This window comes from Saimiri boliviensis, chromosome 19 (assembly GCF_048565385.1).
Source record: "Saimiri boliviensis isolate mSaiBol1 chromosome 19, mSaiBol1.pri, whole genome shotgun sequence".
Lineage (NCBI taxonomy): Eukaryota > Metazoa > Chordata > Mammalia > Primates > Cebidae > Saimiri > Saimiri boliviensis.
Window position 1 is genome coordinate 13718742 of NC_133467.1, and position 15810 is coordinate 13734551.

Consider the following 15810-nt stretch of genomic DNA (forward strand, 5'->3'; position numbering starts at 1 on the left):
TCCTATGTTAATTCCGGAGAGGTCATTGATTTACTTTTCATCCTTAGCTCTACAATCGATCTGGAATTGATTTTGCACACAGTATACAGTAGGAGCTGGGAACTATTTTTTTCCATATGGATATCCAACATCCAATATGGAGTTGACTCAATATTATTTATTAAAGGCCCTCTTTTTCCACTGTTATGTAGCCACCTTTGTCATAAATCAGGAAGTATCAAGGTATGTACCTATTTGTTTCTGTACTCCCTATTCTGTTCTAGGGAACTATTTGTCTATCCTTTCACTAATACCACACACTGCCTTACTGTAACTATATCATCAGTCTTGGTATCTGAGACTGTTAAGTCTTTTAACTGTTCTTTTCAGGATAGTCTTGGCCATTCTTGACCTTTTGTATTTCCATATAAATTACAGAACTGGCTTGTCGATTTTCCCACACCTACACAGCTTTTAATTTAATTAGACTTATTCCTAGGTGTGTATCTGATATATTCGAATACTATTCAAAATGATATGTTTTTTTTTTTTGTTTTGTTTTTTGTTTTTTTTGAGACGGAGTTTCACTCTTGTTGCCCAGGCTGGAGTGCAATGGCGCGATCTCGGCTCACCGCAACCTCCACCTCCTGGGTTCAGGCAATTCTCCTGCCTCAGCCTCCTGAGTAGCTGGAATTGCAGGCACGCACCACCATGCCCAGCTAATTTTCTGTATTTTTAGTAGAGATAGGGTTTCACCATGTTGACCAAGATGGTCTCGATCTCTTGACCTAGTGATCCACCCGCCTCGGCCTCCCAAAGTGCTGGGATTACAGGCTTGGGCCACTGCGCCCGGCCCTATATTGTTCTTTTTCTCCCCTTTATTCTGTTAATATAAGTGAAACAGGTTTTTGTTTTTACTTTTGTTTTTGAGATATGGTTTCTTAGGTTGGAGTGAAGTGTCTCAATTTGGCTCACTGCAATCTCTTCCTCCCAGGTCCAAGTGATTCTCCCACCTCAGCCTCCTCAGTAGCTGGGACTACAGGCAGGTGCCACCATGCTTGGCTAATTTTTTTTTTTTTTTTTTTTTTTTTTTGAGATGGAGTTTTGTTCTTGTTGCCCAGGCTGGAGTGCAATGGTGTGATCTTGGCTCACTGCAACCTCCAATGCCTGAGTTCAAGCAATTCTCCTACCTCAGCCTCCCAAGTAGCTGGGATTATAGGCATGCACCACCACACCGAGCTAATTTTGTATTTTTAGTAGAGACGGGGTTTCACTGTGTTTGCCAGGCTGGTCTTGAACTCCTGACTTCAAGTGATCCGCCCACCTCAGCCTCCCAGAGTGCTGGGATTTCAGGCGTGCACCACCTCGCCTGGCCAGATTTAAACATATTTTATCTAGCATTTTTATCGTTTTCGGTGAGAAGGTTGGTCTGAATAACTCAGACTGCCAAACTGCAAAAAGTGATTCTCCAAAGATTTCAATTTCTGTTTGAAGCCATTCACCTCCCAACTTCCACTTATCCTGTCAACGGAACCCAGTTCTAAAAAAGCTTTTACGTCATCATCAATGGTTATTTTAACTCTGTGAGAATTAACCTCTAAGTCCTTCAAGTGGGATTTTCTAATTCTAAAGCTCATGAGAAACTTGAGAACAGTTGGAAAATTTAAGGTTCTCAAGTATAAGTCATAATAAATTCTAATTTGTAAGTATTGGGTGTCTTTTAGGTGAAAAAGAATCCTTAATAAACTTTTCAGTAGTTTGCTTACCGGAAAACCTCAAGAGGGGCAAACACAGTAGCAATGATGTCCCCAGAATGAGGCAACAAAGTTGTAGAGGTAATCGAGATTTGGATAGTCCAAGCAAAGCGCAGAATTACATCCTCTATTATGGCACAGTAGTAGTAGGCCTGAGAAATAATGAAAAAATTGAGTATGTTTCCCATCACATTTCTCATAAACAGGCATACCAATGAGCAACAAGACTCACACATGTCCTATCAATCAGCACAGGTTCAAGAGGAAAGTTATATTTTAGAACTATTTCTACCAATTTAGTTTTTCCTTAAATAGTATAGTATCCAAAATGAAGTATTACTGAATTTCAGTAATCATTAACAAACATATTTCACTGCCACACTGCCACTATACCAGGCTTCCGTCTAGGGCCCAGAAATATAAGCTGGGTAAGATTCTTGATCAATTGAGATTACATTCTAACAGGTACAGCAGACTTAATAGCTAATATCAGAAAAGATCAGCAGATTTACTCACTGTGTTATTTGTATTTTATTTTCCAGTTGCCTTATTCTCTATTTGAAGAAAGTTTTGCCTTGCTTTTTAATGTAAATGAAATTAAGCTTGGATTTCACAACCATGGTTGAATTTAAGAAATGTTCTATTTTTACATGGGGACGGTGGTGCTCAGGTTATACTTGCAGGTACCAGCACCCAGGATTTAGGAGGCCAGTCCAGTTTTTGCTATACAAAAGTCTTAAGTACACTAATTGCCAATAGACCAGAACGATATAATTCATAGATTTGCTCATTATTAATCTCAAGGAAATTAGCTCTTTAAATACATGTATTTAAAGAATGGGAACTCTTTTGGGAAGGGGAATTACTATGTATTAAGCCATAATACTCATTTTACTTAAAATTTTTTTAAACAAAGTAGTACCAGTCATTGTGAAATGCTATTATTTAAATTAAAAAGAATAATAATAATAAAGAGTCCCCTGGCCACCTTCTCTTTCCATCTCTAGAGACAAAACATTTTCAAAATTTGTAGCTATGTCATCTACTTATCTTCCATATATTAAAATGTGTACAGTGTTATGTCTTGATTACTCAATTTTAGACATTATTCACTGATAGCTGATTATGATAAATTTAATGGGATTATTATGAGGATTTTAACACATTCACATGGCTCACTGTTTCCTCTCCCATCCTCCCAATATAGTGATAATACAATTTTTGGGTAAATCCACATTCACTTTATTTATTATTAGGCTTAACTGAAGAACTGCAATTTCATGTGCCTTTCAGAGTCAGTCTTAAGCTATACACCATTGACCAAAGTGGGAGCTGATGTCACCAAAAATGTGGAAGTCTTCTGGGAGGAATACACTTATGCTGAGATTAAGATACACAGAAAAGTTTGAATATAAAGAACAAAAATTGTTTCTGGACCTGGGATGTGGTGCTTAATGCTATGCATTCCTAAGAACTGATTTTAAGAACTGTTAATCCCTAAGAACCTGATTTGAAGGTTCATATACCTGCGTTCTAAATTTTTAATGATGCTCCACTGGATTCCACACTTTTAAAGCTGGATGAACTTTATTCCAAATATTTGACTTTTTTTTTTTTTTTTTTTTTTTTAAGACAGGGTCTTGCTCCGTTGCCCAGGCTGGAGTACAGTGGCATTAACATAGCTCACTGCAGCCTTGAACTTCTGGGCTCAAGAGAGCCTCCTGCCTCAGCATCCCAAGTAGCTGGGGCTACAGGCGTGTGCCATCACACACAGCTAATTTTTTTTAATTTTTTTATTTTTAGTAGAGACAGGGTCTCACACTAAGATGTGTCTAGACTGGTCTGGAACTCAAGCAGTTCTCCTGTCCTGGCTTCCCAAAGTGCTGGGACTACAGGTGTAAGCCACCATGCCTAGTTGCAGAAAATTATATAGCTAGTAAGTGAAAGAGCTGGGGTTATAATTCACATTCAGGATTACCAGTTCATTGTTTAATTTCTTTCAAGGTCTAATCACGGTATTTATCCTTTACTAAAATATCTGAGTAAATGTATTTTTTGACTTCTTAATTCAGCCCCTCTTGTCTTTTTATTGATACATAGATAAAATTCTAAGTTAATTCCTAAAGAATTATTCCTAAAAAATAGTCTATATTTTCTGATTGAAATGGCACTTGATTTTAACAAATATTAGATGAAATAAATGAAAGAAATCTTCTTGATGCAATCAAGCAGAGTCAGGCACTCCCTCTCCTTTGTGTTTTCATAACACTTTTCATTTAGTCATGTATTTATTCATTCATTTCAGAAACATTAAGTCTACTATATATCAGGAACTATGCTGGGCAGTGAAGAATACAGATACCTAAACACATTTTAACACATTGTAATAACTGGTATAAGGGTAGTTTATATAGGGTAAAAAAAGATTTAGATGAATAGCCAACTATGCTAGGAAAAATTTAAAAAGGCTTCTTGGAGGAAAGTAACACTCAAACTGACTTTTAAGAAGGAAGAGGCCGGGCATGGTGGTTCATGCCTGTAATCCAAGCACTCTGGAGGCCAACGCGGGCAGATCACCTGAGGTCAGGAGTTCAAGACCAGCCTGACCAACATGGTGAAACCCCATCTTTAAAATAAAATAAAAAAAGAAGGAAGAACAGGTGTTTACAAAGCAGACAAAAAGGAGAGACAGTGTTTCAGACTGAGGGCATTTCATGTTCAAAAACATCACAAACTACAGTAAGTTATTTATTCTTCTATTCTAGTCTTTATCACATGGTATTGCAATTTGTTTACTTATCTGAACATAGTTAATGGCTTTCCTTGAGAATGAGAAATTTACTTTGTTTTTATTTCCTATGGTACCTAGCATGTAGTAAACAGCTCAGGTCAGTACTGCAACAGGGTTAGCTAGTGGTATACCTAAGTTTGTTTGCTTGTTTTTTGAGATGGAGTTTTGCTCTTGTTGCTCAGACTAGAGTGCAACGGCGTGATCTTGGCTCACTGCAACCTCCACCTTCTGGGTTCCAGAGATTGTCCTGCCTCAGCCTCCCGAGTAGCTGGGATTACAGGCATGCACCACCACACCTGGCTAATTTTGTATTTTTAGTAGAGATGGGGTTTCTCCATGTTGGTCAGGCTGGTCTTGAACTCCCGACCTCAGGTGATCTGCCCGTCTCAGTCTCCCAAAGTGCTGGGATTACAGGTGTGAGCCACTGCGCCTGGCCGTTTGTTTTTTTAAACAAACACAGACAGTCTTTATACATACTTTTTGGGGGTATACAATCTCTTCCCGAAGGAAAGTATTTTCTCCAGCATTCTTATCAAAGAGACCCCAGTCCATCTTGAGATCCCAGATGAGAGTATAGCAGGAACTAATGATATAAAAGATAATCCACAGGTAAAAGAACACCATGGTGTCCGAGTGACCTCGTTCTGAAGAAAGAAAGGGAAAGGGAAAAGAAAAAATTACTACATTTAAGTAAAATTCTTCATTAAATAACACTAATTAAAACACAGATTCTTAAAACAGCTCCGTAACAAAGCAAAGCTTTAAACAAATCGTAGGAAGATCCCTATCTAACAAAGGTTAAATAATAAACATGATTTCCCTGAGTACCAAAGCAATCATCAAACGTTTATTGAATACATAACACTTGCACAAATGTATAGAAGTTCTGGAGGCTCTATGCTGAATACATTAAAAAAAAAATCCATATAATTGCAATGAAGGCGTTGAATGTTACAAAATATGTAATTTTAACCTTTGCCATCAGGTGGCAGCCTAGGGTAAAATATGAAAAAAATTCCTGAAACACCACTAACAAGGAATGTGCTGCATTTGCTTCAAGAAATTCTTGGATCGTTTTTACTTTAGATTTCCTTTATACACTTACATCCTGTCAATACTTACTGTGATGGCAACCAGATAATTCTAAGTCTAGATAAAATGCCCGAAAACAACAGATAAGGATTTTACCCTTAAGGATATATATGAAAGCAAATTTCTCTCAAGTCACAAAGCAAAGTAAGATATTTTAGCTTTTCTTAGAGGGTATTTACTGATACAAAGGCCTAATTTGCGGGGAATACTATAACTTTTGGCTTTATGCTGAAAATACTATAAGGCACACTAAATGAGAATAATGATTTACAAATATAGTTACACAATTTGATCATTTTTGCTTCATACACTATCTAATGAAATTCTTCTTTGGTAAGCTCTAGAGTCACCGTGGAACATCTCTAGGTGTGATACAGGTATGTAACTACTAATATGGTTCAGCATCACTAGGAAAAAAAGGTATAAAACATCTAATTCAAAAAAGTTTAAATTTTGGTCAGTTTCTTAAAGGAATAGAAAGCAAAGGATATATCATGCATTGCTCTTATTTTTTTTCTGTTAAAATAAGCAAGTGTTTATTAACCACTTTTAGATTATATTAATATGTTAAGTACAGTATGATTCAAAGGCACCCTTTATAAATTTATAATCTAGAGCATGAAACAGACATTCGTTATTGATAAATTCGAACTCAAAATGAAGTATAAACAATGGACTATGAGAGGACCAAGGCAAATGTGAATGTTTCCAACAGTAGGAAGTAAAAGGAAGCAGCATTTGAGTTATTTCTAGAAGGATAAATAAATAGTACTGCAAAAGTCAGGCAAATGAGGTAAGGCCATTCGAGGCTGAAGGAAGGTATTGAGAAGGCAGATAAGAAGGCGGCAGGGGAAAGTGCAAGGCATGTCTGAGAAGTTAGAAGTAATCTACACTGAATGTAGATGACACAGAGAGGATGTGAGAGAAAGGTATGATTTAAAACAAGGGTGAAAAAGACCCATCTGGGTCTGACTGCGGAATGCCTCCATGGGCTTTAGGATCAGATCTGTATGTTAGAAAAACAACTGGTTGGCAAATTACTTGCAACCAATTGGTTGAAAGAAATAGATACCCCGGAGCTTCAGGGATGTGTGAACATCAGTTCTCATCGGCTCATGAGAGCCAACTGCTAAATTTTCAGAAACTCTGGAAGCTGGTTATCAAACGCAGTCTTTATTAAAAATTAACTTACATAACTTTATAAATAGTTACATTAAAATAAAGGTAACATAAAAAGCATTACTGTTTAATTATTAATTTTGGCTATTATTTACTCTCTCAAGGTTATATATATTTACTGTACCTGTATGATGGAAATACTGTATAATGCTGTGCTACTGTATATCTTTTCCTAACTCCACATTTAGTGTTATCATCTTATTAGTTTGCAATTGGCTATGGTGGAAATATTTACAGCATGGAAATCAGCAAACACTACAAATCCATGCCTCATCCCCACTCCCACCCAAGAGCTGGTTTATACCAGGACATCACTGTTTAGCTGCTTCTCTTAGAAAGGTAATGGTAGGAAAAGAAATTGGTATTTTTTAAGTTATTATTTTTTAAATTTTATTTATTTTTTTGAAATGGAGTCTCGCTCTGTTGCCCAGGCTGTAGTGCAGGGTGCAATCTTGGCTCACTGCAACCTCTGCCTCTCAGGTTTAAGCAATTCCTCTGCCTCAGCCTCCTGAGTAGCTTGGATTATAGGTGCCTGCCACCACGCCTGGCTGACTTCTGTACTTTTAGTTGAGACAGGGGTCTCGCCACATTAGCCGGGCTGGTCTCGCACTCCTTACCTCAGGTGATCCACCCACCTTGGCTTTCCGAAATGTTGGAATTACAGGTGTGAGCCACTGCACCTGGCCAAAATTGATATTTTTTAAAATAGTCCACACGTGATTCTGCTGAATAGCCAGGCTTTGATATAATCACATTTTCACATTTAAACTATTTCCACAAAACTTTTTCTTTATCAAAAGCAACTTGAGCTGAATATTTATACTGTAACATCACGTCATATAAATTATCAACCTAAAATGCCTAAAAAATTATTAACCTATCATCTAGGTATAGTTCATGTGTTCTGACATGCCTTTATTTCATTCTATGTGCAGATACAGGGACTAGCTGAGAAGTATCATTCAATAAAATTCACATCATGGGTGCATTAAAAAAGATAACTAAAATTCATCTACTAAGATTCACAAAGAATAAAGCAAATTCGGCAACTTAGTAAAATTCACTCTTCTCATATTTTCAAAACAAGATCAACACTGAGAGATAAAGACAAGCAACTTAACTGTTAGTTATATTTACAACACTTAAAAAAACCGAGTATAGGTATGTGCCAGGTATTTTATAAACATTGTCTCATTTAATTTTCCCAATAATAAATTATCATTTGTCTGCTAGTAAAAGGACATGAGAATAGAGTAATGGATACATTCAGTAGGAGATAACCAAACGAGTACTTCTCAAGTGAGTATAGGTAATTTTCAGTCTTATTACAGAAAGCTGATTTTCTTTTCTTCTTTAGTAATTACTGAAGAAATAATCAAGTGTAAATTATTACATAAAAGGAGATTGTGGAGAGGAGTGAAAATGTTACATGAAAAAGGAATTAATAATGAAACTAAAATCAATGTGCTAATTTTCTGGTATTTCTCCCACATTTTAAGTATAAGTCTTATCCTTAGAGTGTAATTCTTACAACGGTAAAATGGATCCGGTGTTTCTCTTTCGTAAGCCCATATTATTTCTTTTCTTTTCTTTTTTAGTTACATCCTGTTCATTTTGACAAATGCAGAGTCATGTACCCATCACCACAATCAAGATATAAACCATCTCCATAACTCCAAAGAATTCCTGCACACCTCATTGTAGCCCCACTGACAACTACCAGTCTGTGTTCTCTTCTGGTAGTTTTGCCTTTTTCAGACGGTCACATAAAACGAACCATTTAGTATACAGCACTTTGAGACTGGTTGTTTTCACTTAGCATAATATATTAAAGATTCATCCATGATACACGCTGTTGCATGTATCAGTGGCTTATTTCTTTTTTTGCTAACCAGTATTACTTTGTAATGTACACAAATTGTTTATCCACTTACTTATTGATGAACATACAGACTTTCAGTTTTTGACAATTCCAAAAAAAAGTATCTCTTTTTAAAAAATCATGCTTTGATTTTCTATATAAGAAGTCTATATCATTTCTATGCAATTTCTATGAAACATACATGAGGACTTGCTGAGTTTTAAATAAATAAACATTCTTATAGAATATTTCAGAGTAAGTAATGTTTTATCTGAAGAACTTCTTCAAACAACGGTCAGCATACATGAAGCTACAAATGCTACATTTTAGTCTCATTTAACTACTACCATTATTTGATCTCTCTCATCTCTCAAGTGAGGAATGCCTCTCTCCCTGAAATCATCTGCCTTCATTGGTATTCAGGAGATGTCCTGGGAAGATATTATCACTTTATGCAAGCAATTACATCTTATTCTCTCTTGGCTAACCCTGGTAGCACACTTTAGTGATGTTCAGAATCACAGAAAATCAAATCATTGCTATTCTACTCTAAGCTTCTATCTATTATACACCTGCCACATTCTAAGCATAATTCATATTGAACATATTTATGGTAATGGTATCCACTGAATTTAAAACAAATAAAAAATTTCTTATGGTTTTGTACCCAGAGTCATTGTCCAAATGCCTAAAAAAAAAAAAAGGAAAAGGACGAAAGTACTACTAAAGAGACAATGTGGGAATTATTTTTTTTAAAAAGACAGAAGGAAAAGTTCTAGAGAGAAATTAGAAAAATTAAATAAGTAAATCAACTTGAATCACGTTTCAGGGTGAATATTTTAAAAATAAAAAATGTGGCACCATGTGAAGAGAGAACCAATGGTTTTCTTTGCACCTAAAACTTTTCTATTCTGGTAATAATTTACTAGTTTGAAATAAAATAAGAAAACAAAACAGACTAGATATAGTTTTCAAAGCCCAAACCTATAAAGGTAAACTAAATTATTACTGAGTTTAGGATCTAGCAAATCCTGGGTCTATTCCTATTACCTAAAAAAAAGAAAACCTTTGAATTGTGAGACTAATATTGTCCTCCAAAAATGAACAAATACAGATATTCCCCTGATCTTTAGTGTGTTTTAGTTACATGTGAGATCACACAGATTAATCCCTCAGGTGATTACCATCTTTATCCTTAGGGCAGATAAGACAGACATTATTATTCCCATTTTACAGTTAAGGAAACTGAAGTTGAGGGAAACAGTTAATAAAGAGATAACTAGATTTGAAGTTAGAATTTGGGTTTGAATTTAGACCACCTCTCCCAAGCTTTGTAGTTATAGAAAATTCATACTCTTAATATGATTGAGACAAAAAAGGAACTCATAAGGCCTCAGGCTAAATGAGGGAACCAGAAAGAGGAATCATTTTGTACTAGACAGCATTGCTTCTCTAAGCCCATCTCAACTTTAAAATGAAAAAAGCAGTTTCATAAAACTATGAAATAACATTAAAAAATTTCTAACATAGTGTGGAAAAATAGAATTTAAGTTATTACACATATTATTGCTTATTTCATACTGTATATAAAATTATGTTTATGAAAAAACCAGAAGTGGTTATCTCAGATGAAGGAAGTAAGATTAAGGAAGAAAGTGGGCTGAGGAAAATTATTGTTATTAGGGTGGTGACACAAATGATTTAAATAAGACTTTAATTTTGCTATATTGTTTTTATGATAAAAACAGCACACAGGAATTCCTTTACTCATTCAAGAAATGTTTACTGAGTATATACTACTATAACCTGCATTATTTACTGTATAACTAGAATACTAAAGACTAAGTCCAAAAAAATCTGCTCACTTGTATACTCAACAAATAGTGAGTGTCTATTGGGTAACCTAACTAGGTATATTCTAGCAGGTGTCCCCAAACTCTTTACACAGGGGGCCAGTTCACTGTCCCTCAGACCACTGGAGGGCCGCCACATACTGTGCTCCTCTCACTGACCACCAATGAAAGAGGTGCCCCTTCCTGAAGTGCGGCGGGGGTGGCGGGGCTGGATAAATGGCCTCAGGGGGCTGCATGCGGCCCGCAGGCCGTAGTTTGAGGACGCCTGTTCTAGGGAATGGAAATGTACTGAAGAACTATTAAGGGCTAAGTCTAAAAGAGGAGAGAGAACAAAGTCAAAAAAAAAAAATGTGTAGGTACAATTGTGGAACTGTGCATAGAAAAGGAATCAATAAGCCAGGAGGGGAAATAGCTAGGAAAGGCTTCCTAAAGGAGGTACTACTTGAGCTAAATCTTCAAAGGACTTGAGTTAAACAGATTTATGGGGCAGAGAGAACCATATCAAACAGACTAGAAACCATTCATTCATTCAATAAATGAGCACCTGCATATGCCAGATAATTATTCTAGGTACCAGGCACACAACAGTGAATCAGATTTACTAATGGTCAAATTTCCTGTCTCAGTATAGCCTCCTATTTCACAGGGAGTAGACCATGATCGGATATATAAGTAAACGAGGTGATTTTACACAGTAAAAAATTCCATGAAGAAAACAGAACAGGATGATATGACAAAATTCCTTTAGACAGTATTCAGGGAGAAACAGCATTTAGGCAGAGAAGGTTTCTTAAGTTGGAACTTGGGTAATGAGAAGAAACCAGACCCATGAAAAGCTGGAGAAAGGGCTGGGTGCAGTGGCTCAGGCCTTTAATCCCAGCACTTTGGGAGGCCGAGGTGGGCAGATCACGAGGTCAGGAGATCGAGAACATCCTGGCCAACATGGTGAAATCCTGTCTCTACTAAAAACACAAAAATATTGGCTGGGTGTGGTGGCGCACACCTGTGGTCCCAGCTACTCTGGAAGCTGAGGCAGGAGAACTGCTTGAGCCCAGGAGATGGAGATTGTAGTGAGCCAAGATCATGCCACTGCACTACAGCCTGGGTGACAGTGTGAGATTCCATCTCCAAAATAAAAAAGAAAAGCTGGAGAAAGAGTATATATATAATATTAAAATTTCTAGTAACCATATTTTAAAAGATGGAAAAAAGTAAAATTAAAAATATATTTTATATAATCTATACCCAAAATGTTATCATTTTTACATTGACTATAGAGTCAAAACAAAATTGTCGTTCATAGTTTTTTTTTCAAACAAAGTCTTCAAGATCCAATTTGTATGTTACACTTACAGCACATTTCGATTTAGATTAGGCATATTTCAAATGCTCAACAGTAGATGTAGCTGGTAGTTCTATTATGCAGCAGTGCAGTTCTAGGCATCTTAAGGAAGATGAGTCGTGAGGTGTAAATACTGAAAGTAGTGTATTAATAAGGCTGAGGCAATAGCCCAGTGAAATACAATGAGGGCTAGAATTGTCTATAAGTTTAAAGGACACAGAGGTAAGACAAAAATTAAGAAATATTCAGGAAATAAAACTGGCAGGATTTGGTAAATTCTGAAGGTGAGATAAAGGATACAGTCAAGGATGACTCCTAGTCTTTAACCTGAGTGAGTGGGATGGTACCGTAAACTGGGTTAGAGAACATGGAGCTTGAAGCAAGCTTAGGAAAAAAATGAGTTTAGTTTTTGACGTGTTGACTTTAAGGTACTATGAAATATCAAGGTGGAGGATGCCCAGGAAACAATTGGAAATAAAACTAAAAAGCTTCAAACACAAGCTGGGGAGTCACAGAGACAGTGGTTGTAACCATCAAAATAATTAGAAGCTCCTTCTACGAAAAGGACAGAATAGAGTGAGAAGTAATTCCTCCATCTATAAAGGAAATCACACTGCATTTGACTACACTTGGTTGAGTTTTATCTTTCCCATGTTTTTTTTAATACCAAAGACTCAAAGCAGTAAGAACTCTCTCAAATGTTATAGAGCTTCTCCTTAATCTCTTAAACAATTTAAATTCTAATTCTATGTTTGTTTACATTTCAAGGGTTCTAAATATGTTTTACTTACTATAGAGTTATTATGGCTATAGGAATGGAGAGAGTAAGAATAAGAACAGACTACTGTTTTGAGATGCAGGATAGAGAAAAGGAGGAGACTGGATCAGACGGCTTACTGAGGTAAGGGAAATCGTTTTAGAGTGGGGGACTCCTGAGCAGGTACACAGGCTAGAAGGACGGAGCCAGTAATGACAAAGAGTTTGAAGATTTAGGAAAAACAAGGGATGACTGCCAGAGCTAGATCCAGGGACAAGAGGAAATAACATGAACACACAGGAGGAAGGACACCTTGTTACTTTAGACTGGGGAAAACACAGTGAAAAGGGGCTTAGATTAAGAACGTAGGGAGAAGGTAGCTGAAGGAAAATGATGCCCGATAGGCTGAGTTTTCTCAAGCTAATAGGAAACAAGGTGGTATGTAAGAATAAAGAGGAAAAGGCTGAGTTAGGAGTTTGAGAAAAGCAATGAAAGTTATAGTTAAAAACCCCTTTTCAAGTTAACATTTTTGAGATAAAAAATTTAATAATGTAAGTTGACAAAGGACAAAATACATTAAAGTTTAGAAAAAAGTTAATCTCTCCTTCCTGAGACCTTCTTTTCATAAAACATTTTGTTTGTGTTTATACTGTCTTTCATTCTGTACATATACTTTTTTTCTTTTCTGTAATACTGTACTCTAGCATTTTGAAAAGAATTTAACTTTACAGCAAATTGAATATATATTTGTCTTTTCCATTAAATTGTAATGTCTTTCACAGAAAGATCTCACATGAGCATTTTTCTAGGGCCTATATACCATGCTGCAAATCGTAGGGGCTTAATATTTGCCTAACTGAATTGGGGGCAAGGGCTGTGTTTCACTCATGTTTGTATTTTCTGCACAATGCTTTTCCTTCCAACAAGTACTTCGGAAAGATAACATAGTCTCTGGGCAGCCTACACATATAATGTGTCTCTGAAAACACCTATTAAGTTTGTGAAATTTAAAAAAGCTCCTAGGCCACCCAGGCAAAATGAAATGGACTCTGTGTCAAAGACAGACCTCAGAAAACTTTAAAACCAGATTCTATGGCTTTGACAAGGCAGGAAGTCAGTCACACCTCAACACTCCCTTATCTCAATAACAGCCGCAAAACTTTCTTTCCTATGATTAAACAGAAACCAGTCCCTGAAAACAATGTCTGGAAGATTTCTTCCCCCACCTCAACAGACCACCTGACATTGTGACCAAACTCCCCTCCCTCATTGTGCTTTTGCCGATAGGTGACAAAGCATTCCTTTTTGATAAATGACTGCTAATCACTGACTTGTTCTGGCAGGTCCACAGAGACTGAGCACAAGATGCCTCCGTGCTCTGTGTTTCACCTTTTGACAAACAGCCAAATTTCACTTTACTTTAACGTTGAGTATCTACTCCAAAGTGAACATGGGATATATGTAAGATATAAGTTTACTCATCACACAGTTGGTTTCCCTCATAAATATTCATACAGTTCTCCAAGAACCTGCTAAATACATAGGTGTAGCTAACCCCACTGGGCATAAATCCCAACCTCTCCCCTTCGCAACTGAAGCCGATGCATTTGGTTTTGGCTGAAGGCTTCGTTTCCTGGCCTGTGGGTTATAATCCTTTACAGGAAATAAAGTTCTCCTTTTGCTTCCTCTGCCAATCTCATGGCCTTTTCTAAATAAGTTGAATGTGAAACAGCTGAGCAACATACTTATATGTTATATAATGATTATTTCCTGAGAGCTAAAAACAGATAAAGCAAAACCCCCCTATTAAACTTTCCTTGCGCCGGGCGCGGTGGCTCAAGCCTGTAATCCCAGCACTTTGGGAGGCTGAGGCGGGTGGATCACGAGGTCAAGAGATCGAGACCGTCCTGGTCAACATAGTGAAACCCCGTCTCTACTAAAAATACAAAAAAAGTAGCTGGGCGTGGTGGCACGTGCCTGTAATCCCAGCTACTCAGGAGGCTGAGGCAGGAGAATTGCCTGAACCCAGGAGGCGGAGGCTGCGGTGAGCCGAGATCGCGCCATTGCACTTCAGCCTGGGTAACAAGAGCGAAACTCCGTCTCAAAAAAAAAAAAAAAAAAAAAAAAAAAAAAAAAAAAAGTGTTAAACTTTCCTTGTATTTTAGGTACAACCTTTAATGACAACATTCTAACATTTTATAGACATTGTTTTTAGCTGATTTTAATTCAGTGAATGTCACAATGATGCTTAAGAGTTGCAGCTTTCTGCATGCCTAATGATTCCCATGACTGTTTTAACTGTATGAAACTTACAAGACATTAAAAAAATTGTGTGTACGGTAATTCCCACTCATTTCAAGAAAAATGAACAAAATATAAAAAAAAAAATCCCTGTATGAATGCGCTATTATTTGTGCCACAGAAGTTAAGGCTGCCAAAGCTCTCAGCAGCTAGCAATACCATGCAAAAGTAGGAAATGTTCTCAATCCAAAGGAAATTAAGAGGTAGGAGTGTGTGTGTGTGTTTCTACAGTCTAATAACAAAATATCCAAAATGTCCAGTTTTCAATAAAAATAATCACTAGTCATACGAAGAACAGGGAAGATCTCAAACTGAATGAAAAGACAAAGATGTTAAAATGGAGATGACAAGAGATGTTGGAATTACTGAACAAAAACCATACAGCAAGTGGCTATGATAAAAATGCCTCAGCAAAGAAACAGTCTCACCAAAATCACAGGAAACACAAAAAAGAACCAAATAGAAGTATTAGAAGCCAAAAAAACAGTAACTGAAATAAAGCTCACTGTTAATAGAAGAACAGAAGGGACAAAGGAAAGAACCAGCAACTGAAAGAATAGAAATTTATCAACCTGAACAAGAAGGAAAACAGGTTGAATTTAAAAAAATGAAAAAAGGCCAGGGTGTGATGGCTCATGCCTATAATCCCAGCACTTTGGGAGTCTGAGGCAGGTGGATCACCTGAGGTCAGGTGTTCAAGACCAGCTTGGCTGACATGGTGAAACCTGGTCTCTATTAAAAACACAAAAATTACCTGGGCTTGGTGTGCACCTGTAATTCCAGCTACTTGGGAGGCCGAGGCATGAGAATTATTTGAACCCAGCAGGTGGAGGTTGCAGTGAGCTGAGATGTCTTAGAAAAAGAAAAAAAGAAAAGAGCAGAGAATTGTGAGACCATAAAA

At 36.9% G+C, this 15810-nt stretch overlaps 1 protein-coding gene across 2 annotated transcripts in view; it reads right to left on the reverse strand.

The window, feature by feature from the left end:
• Nucleotides 1-15810, reverse strand: part of XPR1 (xenotropic and polytropic retrovirus receptor 1) — a 229403-nt gene that overhangs the window by 13405 nt on the left and 200188 nt on the right. For both annotated transcript variants that reach the window (XM_074389577.1, XM_039460260.2), the window contains 2 exons: nucleotides 5002-5168; nucleotides 1746-1885 (listed from right to left, as the gene is read on the reverse strand). In XM_074389577.1, the coding sequence (XP_074245678.1) occupies nucleotides 1746-1885; nucleotides 5002-5168 (307 nt within the window). The remainder of the gene's footprint in view (nucleotides 1-1745; nucleotides 1886-5001; nucleotides 5169-15810) is intronic.